We start from the raw sequence: 10,525 nt of genomic DNA, 5'->3' as shown, positions 1-10,525 counted from the left end.
CTACAGTTTGGTAAGAATTGGCCTTGTCATAGACAAATAATAAGAGTCAAACTAGCTACATTTTCTCAAGGAAAAACGCATCTTGGAAAGACGGATGTTATAAGACCATGCTGTAGTTCTCACTCTCTATTCTTCAGTAAACCTCTTTGAAAACAGCATAGGTCCCTACCAACATCAGGAAATAGTTTTCCTACATAGCTCTTCCTTCAAATGCTCTTTGTCTAAGTAACGCCAAGACCTTTAATATAATAAAGTAACACAAAATGCCATAACCACCACCAAAATATTAGGTGTCCCTTTTCTTTCTTGCACTAAATACACACATACACACACACACACACACACACACACACACACACACCCTTAGTAATTCAAATTATAGGAAGAAGGATATAAAACTCCCATCTTAAAGAATTTAAGGCTACTTTCCAAATATTAAAATAACAACGCAACAATAGTTAACATTTATGGAGGGTTTACTATAAGTCAGAAAGTACTGTGCTAATTTTTTTAGATAAAGCCATTTAATCCTCCAACAATCCCATATGGGTGGGATTAATACTATCCCATCACCTTCCCCAACAGATTAGCTTTAAATCAGAGGGGGAGAGCTAGCCTATTTGAACTGAACTGGCTAGGTCCCAGTACCTCTTAACTAGGCAGTACAAAAAGGTGAGATTCATAATAGTTGGCTCAATGAATAGCTGAAGGAGAGCTGAAGACTTAATTCCAGATATTAGATGTGAAACGTATTCTTTTTGTTTTTATATTAAATTTGCCCTTAGCAGATTAGCATAATAGGGCTTCAGCCTCAGCTTCCAAAGCAATTTAGCGTATCTCACAATATCTGGCTGAATGTTCTGAAAAGTGAGAATTGCAAACATGGTGCAAGAGTGTGGAATAAGCACCCCTAACAGATAATCTTTCCTGCAATATTTTAGCCCCTAAATATTTTGCTGAATCTTTACCAGGATAAACTCACTCGAAACAATCTTAAAATTTATAAAATACACCTTGTAACAGAGCTAATTTTTCATGAAAACCTGTGCTCTAGGAGCCCATCCAGACTTTTCCTGAGAAGATGGAATGATTCAGATCAAGGGACTTTTCAAACCATTTTTGTCATTAACATTTATTTCAATTAAAGGAATGTAAATTCAGAATTAATGTAAGATAAAACCTTTTCAAAGTATTTGATAAAGAAATACTATTAACAGTTTGATTAAAATGTTTGTGGTACCTGTGCTATGTATTACAGATGTTTATAAAATAAAAAGCCTATTCTGAAGAAAATCAAATTCTGATAAATTCTGGTTTGTAAAAAATCAATCCACTGGTACAGTCCTCCCAGGGGAAAAGCAACTTGCCTTTTTATCATCAGATAAAAATCTAAAGAGCATACTTCTTTCAGTTGTGACCATCACAGCACTATATAACCTGTACAGGCCTAAATCCTTTTAATCAGAGAATACAGTAAAAGAAACAAGACTGTGGTATTTAACAGAGCTTATAGACCATGTACTATAAAACATTTTCTTTTGAAAATAAAAGTTTTATAATCTATTTCAAAAACATCAAACAATTGAAAGATACATAAACTGGAACAAAATTTCCAAACATAAATTCAAAAACCTTGGAAAAGCCATACCTATAGCATCAGATAACATCTAGCTGCATTTACTAACTAAAATAGTCCCTAAAAATGATTTCTGTATGTGTTAACGGAGTTTAACACTTCAACATTTCAATGGAAACTGCCATTCTGTCACACATTATCAAAATCTGTTCTCTAAATAATTTGAAGAAATTCCAATTATAAGACAATGGAGACTACAAATAGAAACAGTGAATTTTATAAGTTTTTCAAATGCCTATATGTGATTTCCAAACATATAATTTTTTATGCTTATAGTTTGGAACAAATTTTCCCTGAGCACTCTTTCTGCTTGGTTAGAAAAATTAAAACATGATCTATATAATAGAATTTAGCTTGATTTCTACTGAATGCACAGCATTTTTCACCCATCAAATGTATTTGGGAATGTTTCCTTCTAGACACTGCAAAGTAGTAAGTAATTGTAACTGTTTAATGGGGCTATTCGAATGGCTTTAGAAACATGGCTGGGTTTTAGAGCCCTGAGAACTGCACACTGGGTGTATTATATACAACTAAAATGATTTACTATCCTAAAACTATCAAGTTATTTTAATAAATTCAGAATGGCACTGGCTTCACAGAGGAAAAGGAATAATCAGTAATTCCAGCTCAGATAACCAATAGATAAGCATTAAAAACTGAAAGAAAAACAAGTTGGATGAACATTGTGCTTTCCATGGATTAATGCTGAAAAAAATTAACCCTCTTGCCCAACACAGGGAATACATCACACCTTGAAACTTTATTTAATATAGGCTTGAGACCTGTCACTCCTTAATATTCATGCAAACTTAAAATTAGCATCCCTGGGAGTTTCATTACACAGATTGCAGTTCTCAATGCTATCCCAAGAGTTACAGCTCAAAAGGCATACTATAATCAGTGCACATGCACAGTACCATCACCAGCTGTGTTCCCTTAATTTATTAAGGTCTTAAAAAGCCTTAGCTACTTGAAAGTTGAGGCCTCCTCTCTTTCAAATAAATAAAGGATAACAAATATTAGGAGTCTTAACTATGCAAATCTGTAAATACTAATTTTCTACATAGCATCACATTAAAAGAAAGTCAGATTTAAGAAGTTTCATATTTACAATTAGGTTTCAAAAGACCTAACTATACATTTCCCTTAGCATTATGATTTATGTGGTTTGCAAGAATAATAAATAAAACATTTAGAAGTCATCGTTCTGAAGATCTTCAAGAAGTGAGCAATCTCAGATGTCCAGAGGTGTGTCTTCTTTTTAGTTGTAGTTAAGATGCTTTATGCAGGACGCCCTGGACCAAAACGGCTTTTAGACCTAGATTTTTTAAACAGAAAAGAAGGTCAGAGGTGCTTCTAAAACAGGAGGAAGTTGCTGCTGCTTTAGGTTATGTTTGCTTGACAGTATCAGAGTTAAATGAAACTTCATGTAGCCCCACAATCCATTTTTAAAAACCTTTGGAGTGAGACATATTTTGGAATTCAGATTTTTGTGGATGTGGGGGACAGAACATGGTACATATATTGTATATTATGGATTGGAGCAATGCCCTTTAACCAAACACATTAATACTTTTTCAGTGTAACAAATGAACATTTAAATTAAGTGTGATAAATAAAAACTATAAATAGCATCATAGTAGTTCAGCCAGGTTTGAGTTGCCACAAATGTACAAAAAAGTCTTTTGGTTTTCTGAGTTTTCTGGATTTCAGAATTGCTGATAAGGCATTTGGATCTGTAGTATTAATGATCCAATCTCAATAAGTGTTATAATTTAAAAGAAATTTTGTGATGTAAAATGACAGAGGACCCACAAGTTACTTTTTATTAAGAGAAATAAAATAAGGAACAGGAAAGACTTCAATGATTTATATAAAATAATAATATATAACCCATAAATAGTATAAAATTCTACTAATTCACAGTAGCAGTATAGTTTATTCTTATCAGCAGGTGGCTCAGAACAGAAGTAATTCAGTAAACAGAAAACTTAAAAAAAAAACCCAAAACTATACTTTCATTAAGTTTTGTGCTTATGAGCTTTTTAAGTCTTAACTTGATGTTAAATTCTGGTTCTGACTAATGTCTTGATGATCTAATCTTTGAAACAAAACAAACCAAACTCCAATTATGTGCCTCCATTGTTCATGTCATTTTCCCTAAAAAAAGAAAATCACGTCAAAGCCAGTCGCATTCTGAATCTGTTTATGCTGCTTTACCTTGTGTTTTTTTCTGAGCTGCTTTGCCGGGCAGTGACTGGCACTGAGGCCTTAATTTGCGCTTCAAGTCTGGAATAAATACCTCCTGCAAACTGCAGAGTAAAGGGGCAAAATGAAGTTATTATTTTTATGGAATCAACAGAAGCTCTGCTTTATTAAAATGGCATTACTTTTTAGCTTAGAAGTAATTTTATTTTGATCTTTAAAATTCAGGCTCTTTGAATTATAATTTATGTGAATAATTTTACATATAGTAAAAATTCACCCTTTTTAGCGTACAGTTCTGAGTTCTGAAAATGCATACAGTAGTGTAACCATTGTTACAAGGGAGAAATACATTTCCATCACCTCAAGAAAATCCCCTTGTGCCTCTCATAAGTCAACCCACAATCAGTTCCTGGCAACTACTTATCTGTTTTATGTCCCTACAGTTTTGTATTTTTGAAAATATTACCTAAATTGAATCACACAGTCTGTGTAGCCTTTGAAATCTGGTTTCTTTCACTTAGCGTAATGTGTAGGAGATTCATTTATGTTACTGATGTATTAGTTCTTTCTTTTTTGTATGCACCACAGTTGGTTTATTCATTTACCAGGTGAAGGACATTTGGATTGTTTCTAATTTTTGGCAGTTCTGAATAAAGCCAGTATAAACATGTATGAACTGATCTCTATGGTGAGTAAATGTTTAACTTTATAAGAAACTGACACACTGTTTTCCAAAGTGACCATTCCTTTTTGCATCCCTACCAGCTATAAATGAGAGTTTCAGTTGCTCTCCATCCTGACCAGCACTTTTTTCCCCTTCGTTGTAGATATTTTAGTTGTTATATAGCAGTTATCTCACTGAGGTTTTAATTTACATTTCCCTAATGACTAAAGATGCTGAATCTTTTTATGTGCTTATTTACCATCTGTATCCCTTCTTTCATGAAGGGTCTGGTTAATCTTTTGCCCATTTAGTTTTATTGGATTATTTGATTATTGAGTTTTGAAAGTTCTTTATATATTTTGGACACATCCTTTACCAGATAAGTGTTTTTACACATATTTTCTCATAGATTATGGCTTATCTTTTCATTTTCTTAGTAGTGTCTTTCAAAAAGACCCTTGATATTCAAAAAGACCATTTTCTTAGTAGTGTCTTTCAAAAAGACCATTGATATTCAAAAAGACCATTTTCTTAGTAGTGTCTTTCAAAAAGACCATTGACAAAGTCTGATTTGTCCATTTTTTCTTTCACAGATCATGCTTTTGGTGTCACAGCTAAGAAATATTTGCCTAACCAAGGTCACAATGATTTTAGAATTTTTGACACTGTATGTTAATGATATTGAAATTAAAATTAAAAAAGAAAGATTTTATAAGTTTTATAGGGAAGTAAATTTTTAAATAAAAGAATTAGGGCAAGAGTTTTTGTGAATACATAATACCAATACTAATGTTAATATACAGTGTTATGACTAATACATAGTTTTAGTAAGAACACAGGTGTTTCCAGGCATCATTTTCAGCAAGATTGCATCTTATTTTAGAAATAACATCTAAGCACTGCCTACAGAGTTGACTGAAATCAGCAACTTCCAAAAAGTCACCCTCTGGATAGTCAGCAATGCACAGCTAATCTACTCGTGGTGTGACATTACACTTTCAGCAATAACCTACCTTATTATGTGTGTTATAGAGGACTTATGGACCACGGGTGATACGAAGGTGGACAACGTTTATGTGAGTGAACTGGTACAGAATATAAAAATATATTAAAATATTTACATTAGTTTTTAGAAATTCTGCCTAAAACATCTTTATATTACTCATGATGAAAATAAAGTAGGAAGGCATATCTATGCAAGCACAGTGCCCTAGCACATAATTCTTACTTCTTTTGCTTCCTTTGACTTGACACGGTCCAGATCACCCAATCTCATCTTTATTAGGTGCCCTGTAATTTCGGACATCCGCCGCTGATCTGGAGGTAAAATATAATAAACCTAACTTTTTATGGGGATGATTTATAACTTCTGTTTCTTAAAGAACACACACTTCAATTATCATGAATTTATGAAAATACCATTAGATACTATTTTACAGACATCTACACATATTTATCTTTGAAGAACTTTAGGCAGCAAGTGGCAAAATGGCTTATACATAGGTAATTGTGCTGCTTTTAAAAACAATTTGACAATGAATTTCATATATTAAAAAAATAAAAAAATAAAAAATAAAAAAAGATTAAAAACAGACCTATTGGTTACATGTTATAATAAATAGTGAAGAACAAAAAAAACTCACTTGTAAATGAACCTAAAATATGATGCGCAAGTAATGGGCAAAAGTCAGTCTGAGACCTCCAAACCACAGGTGCATAAAACAACACATTATCTGCTGGGGTTGTCTACTAATAAAACTCTGGTTGATTCCTAAGGGAATGTGCAAATTCTGGGCTTTATTCCAGTTGGAACTTTTAACGCTATTCAGCATACTGCATAAAATGAAAGATTCCTGGGGCACCTGGGTGTTTCAGTCGGTTGAGAGTCCGACTTAGGCTCAGGTCATGATCTCACAGCTCGTGAGTTTGAGTTCCGTGTCAGGCTCTGTGCTGACAGCTCGGAGCCTGGAGCCTGCTTCAGATTCTGTGCCTCCCTCTCTCTCTGCCCCAACCCACTCGCATTCTGTCTCTGTCTCAAAAATAAATAAACATTAAAAAAAAAATTAAAAAAAAAAATGAAAGATTCCTATCACTGTTATTTATACCTAATCTGTACGTTACCTAAATATTAAAACTTACCATCTTCCCTTTGTGCATCCTGGTTGAATCTCAAGGATCTTGTGGCATCCCATTTATTCTTCTGCATACTCACGCTATTAGAAAATTTAAACAAAAATCAGCACTGATGCTTTAAGAGTGAATATCTGATGGATTAAGGAGCAATACTCACATGAAAGGAGACACATCTCTAGAAGTTGACTAAAAAAAAGTAGATAACATTAAGGTCCAATTAGAACATATTTACTGATTAGTGTTACAGTTTAAAATAAAAAGCAGCCTAATTTATTGAGTTCAAGACACCGTACCAAAAGCATCACAAGTATTATTTCATTTAAATCTTGCAACAACCACACGAGACAGCAGCCGTAATTATCTCTATAATAAAACAGGCTCAGAGAAGTTAAAGAACTTGTCCAAAGAGATATAGACCTAAATTTGAACCCAGCTTTATCTGTCTGACCTGGAAGCCCCAGCTTATACAATCTTTTAGAATTCACCCATTTGTGTGCTTGCAGCACTTGGCACGCAGATGAACGTACAACCTGCCCAATATAATTGTGTGGAACTTGTCTCAACCCAGCCTTCCATACATTTTTGGAATCTATGATTTCTCTTTTAGTCAAATATGGTTATTATTGTCCTCTTAATCCTACCTGGCTTTCAAAGGCATGTGAAATAAGAATTATTTTAAAAGCTCATAAAATACAATTTATTTAAAAATTATAAAGTCTACTTATTTATCTCATTTCAAAGTTTTTTGAACAAGTACTACTGGTTCCAGATTCAAAAGTTACAAACAGCACATATAGTGAAAAGTCTCTGTCTCCCATTCACTTCCCTTTAGAGGCAACATTTTATGCATATATAAGGAAAGATATATAGATTCCTCTATCTATTCTATACTATGCATACTTTTTCTCACCTATCAATGTATCTTAGATATCTTTAATCTGTTTATGTGGAACTTCTTTGTTCGTTGCTATATCTCTAGCATTCCACTGTATGTTCTTAACTCTTCTTCAGATTTTTCTTGGCTATATTTGCCTGCTTATTTCTCAATATGAACTTTAGAACAGTAATAGATAATTTAGAGTTACCTTCTCTAACACCTTTTCTTTCTTCTGACCACAAGGTGAAGACATCTGCTTTTTTGGTTGTTTTGTGAACTTCTTTGGCTTTTCCTTTTTCCCTGACAAAAGAAAGTCAATGTTATGAGCATAAGTTTCACATACTTCTCCAATGCACTTATTACTTACTTCCAAACAATAAAACCATTTTGTAAAAAAGACATGTTTCTTAAAACTAACAAATTACCTCTAAATAAAATATAAATATATTGAGAAGTTGAATGTACTTTATAGGGGTTAGTTTTAATTACTTTTCTTCTTTCTACTTGGTGAAAACCTTAAGGAGAAAAAAATCAGGGCAATAATTTCAAAATCCCAGTGAAATTAAATGTTGAAAATGTTGGGGGTTGGGGCGCCTGGGTGGCTCAGTCAGTTGAGCATCCAACTTCGGCTCAGGTCATGATCTCGCAGTCTGTGAGTGTGAGTTCAAGCCCCGCGTCGGGCTCTGTGCTGACAGCTCAGAGCCTGGAGCCTGTTTCAGATTCTGTGTCTCCCTCTCTCTCTGACCCTCCCCTGCTCATGCTCTGTCTCTCTGTCAAAGATAAATAAACATTAAAAAATTAAAAAAAAAAAAAAGAAAATGTTGGGGGAAACTATATGTATTTCTCTGAATCTAATTTGATAGTGGTTTTAACACCTAATTCCAAATTTTTATATACCAAACAACAACAACAACAACAATAACAACAACACCATAACCCAAAAAAACACAGTTTGGGAATGGGAGGAATGAAGAACTCACAAAAAAGCTTTAAAATGTCTTTGCTTGGGTGGGTGGGAAGGGGCTGTTTGGGTAAAAATGGAGGTAGGACAGAAATGATTTTGGGAGGAAGCAGATTTGGGACAAATTGTATTCTGAACTAGTGCTTTGCTACAATCAATATTCTGAATTTATTCTGGCTGACAGTGTAGAGGACAAAGGAAAGGAAAAGAAAAGAAGGAGGGGAAAGATGCGTTTCTCTAAAATCAATGTTGGAAGGCAAGGCGAGTACATCAGATCACTGTTTCCCAAACATCAAAAAGACACGATAGGGTGAGATTAGAGTGTGACGACAAGTTCCTTCTAAAGAAAAGAATGGTAGAAACAGAGCAAAAATACTATAAACAACCAAATGTAGGTACTGGCAAATAATCAAAGGGAGGTAGAAAGTTGAGTGTTTACATTTAAAGGATGCATGAGGTGGGGAGGTAGGGGAGGGATTGAATGAAACAGGTGATCGGGTTAAAAGAGTACACTTATCATGATGATATGCTTATCACAATGAGCACTGAGTAATCTATAGAATTGTTGAATCACTGTATTGTACACCTGAAACTAATAAAACACTCTATGTTAACTATATTGGAATTAAAATTAAAAACTTAAAAAAAAAGATGCATGAGGTAAGAATTGTGAGTTTATGGCTTTCTGCCCGAGGGCACTTTTCTCAATATCCCCAGCTAAGGTAGGAAAATTGCAGCCTTATGAGCTCCAGGGAAAAGATGATACAATTGAAAGAAAGAGAAGCTGGAAATTTAAAGGTGAAATTTTAGAAGAAAGTCACAGAAGACTGGAGATCTAAAATGTGACTATAAACTCTGCCCAAATGATTGTTAAACTATGAAAGTGTACAGGAGACCCTAGGAGATCGAGCTAAGCAGGCAAGCAGAAAGACACTTGCAAGACAGAATTGCTCTTGAAGAGAAGTGAGACTTTCTTGTGCCTTTGACTTGACGATTTCCCAAACTTCATTGAGCTCAAGCTTCTGAAAGCAGGAGCCCTACTTAGGACTAGAAAACAACTAGCAATCGAGAGGGAACCCATAAAGCAAGGTGAAGCTAAGCAGGTAAGCCCCCAAATCTGAATATAAAGTCTGTCCAAAATCTTGCCTGAATACTAAACTACACAGGCTGGTATGACCCGGGGGGTCAGGCTAAAACAGTAGCTTAGCAGCCAAGAAAAACCCAAGCAGAGACAGCATTTACTACATACCATGAGGCAGACAGATTTTGCAGTTTGGGTCAGGCAAGTTAACTGCCTACTAGAACAAAAAAACCCAACAATTCTAAGAACAAAAACATTTCAGAACTGCACAAAGATAACCTACCAAAAGTTACAAGATGAAGAAACTAAAAAATATGAACTACTCAGAAAAGAAACAGTAAACAGAAACTGATTCTGAGAGAACCTACATACTGGATTAAAGCAGACAATGTGATTTTGGGATGCCTGGGTGGCTCAGTTGATTAAGCATCCAACTTCGGCTCAGGTCATGATCTCACGGTTGGTGGGTTCCAGCACCGTTTTGGGCTCTGTGCTGATAGCTCGAAGCCTGGAAACTGCTTCAGATTCTGTGTCCTCCTCTCTCTTGCCCCTCCCCCACTCACTCTGTCTCACTTTCTCAAGAATAAACGTTAAAAAAAAAAAAAAACAATGATTTCAAAGCAACTAGTGTAAGTATGTTCAAAGGGAAAATGGTGTTACTGAATAAACACACAGGAAATCTCAACAAAGATATGGAAACTATAAAGAAGAACCACGTGGAAATTCTAGAACTAAAAGCACAATAATTGAAATATTTAGTAGATGGGCTCAAGAAAAAGACTGAAATGGTAGAAGAATATACCAGTGAAATGGAAGTTAAGCATTAGAAATGATCCAATCCAGGGGCGCCTGGGTGGCTCAGTCGGTTAAGCATCTGACGATTTCCACTCAGGACATGATCTCACAGTTTGCAGGTTTAAGCCACATGTCAGGCTCTATGCTGGCAGTGCAGAGCCTGCTTG

At 34.8% G+C, this 10,525-nt stretch overlaps 1 protein-coding gene across 5 annotated transcripts in view; it reads right to left on the bottom strand.

The window, feature by feature from the left end:
- Positions 1 to 1,105: 1,105 nt before the first annotated feature.
- SANBR (SANT and BTB domain regulator of CSR) overlaps positions 1,106 to 10,525 on the bottom strand; it is a 63,655-nt gene continuing 54,235 nt past the window's right edge. For 3 of the 5 annotated variants that reach the window (XM_027072390.2, XM_027072393.2, XM_027072394.2), the window contains 6 exons: positions 7,730 to 7,821; positions 6,802 to 6,830; positions 6,651 to 6,724; positions 5,740 to 5,828; positions 3,860 to 3,951; positions 1,106 to 2,957 (listed from right to left, as the gene is read on the bottom strand). In XM_027072390.2, coding sequence (XP_026928191.1) covers positions 2,921 to 2,957; positions 3,860 to 3,951; positions 5,740 to 5,828; positions 6,651 to 6,724; positions 6,802 to 6,830; positions 7,730 to 7,821 — 413 coding nt within the window. In that variant the 3' untranslated portion in view covers positions 1,106 to 2,920. Of the gene's footprint in view, positions 2,958 to 3,859; positions 3,952 to 5,524; positions 5,597 to 5,739; positions 5,829 to 6,650; positions 6,725 to 6,801; positions 6,831 to 7,729; positions 7,822 to 10,525 lie in introns of those variants that run through there. The other 2 variants (XR_008289338.1, XR_008289339.1) reach the window with 2 other exon arrangements.

The sequence above is a fragment of the Acinonyx jubatus genome, chromosome A3, assembly GCF_027475565.1.
Source record: "Acinonyx jubatus isolate Ajub_Pintada_27869175 chromosome A3, VMU_Ajub_asm_v1.0, whole genome shotgun sequence".
NCBI classification, from domain to species: domain Eukaryota; kingdom Metazoa; phylum Chordata; class Mammalia; order Carnivora; family Felidae; genus Acinonyx; species Acinonyx jubatus.
The sequence above is the reverse complement of the archived record's forward strand: the minus strand, read 5'-3'. Positions and strand labels throughout refer to the sequence as shown.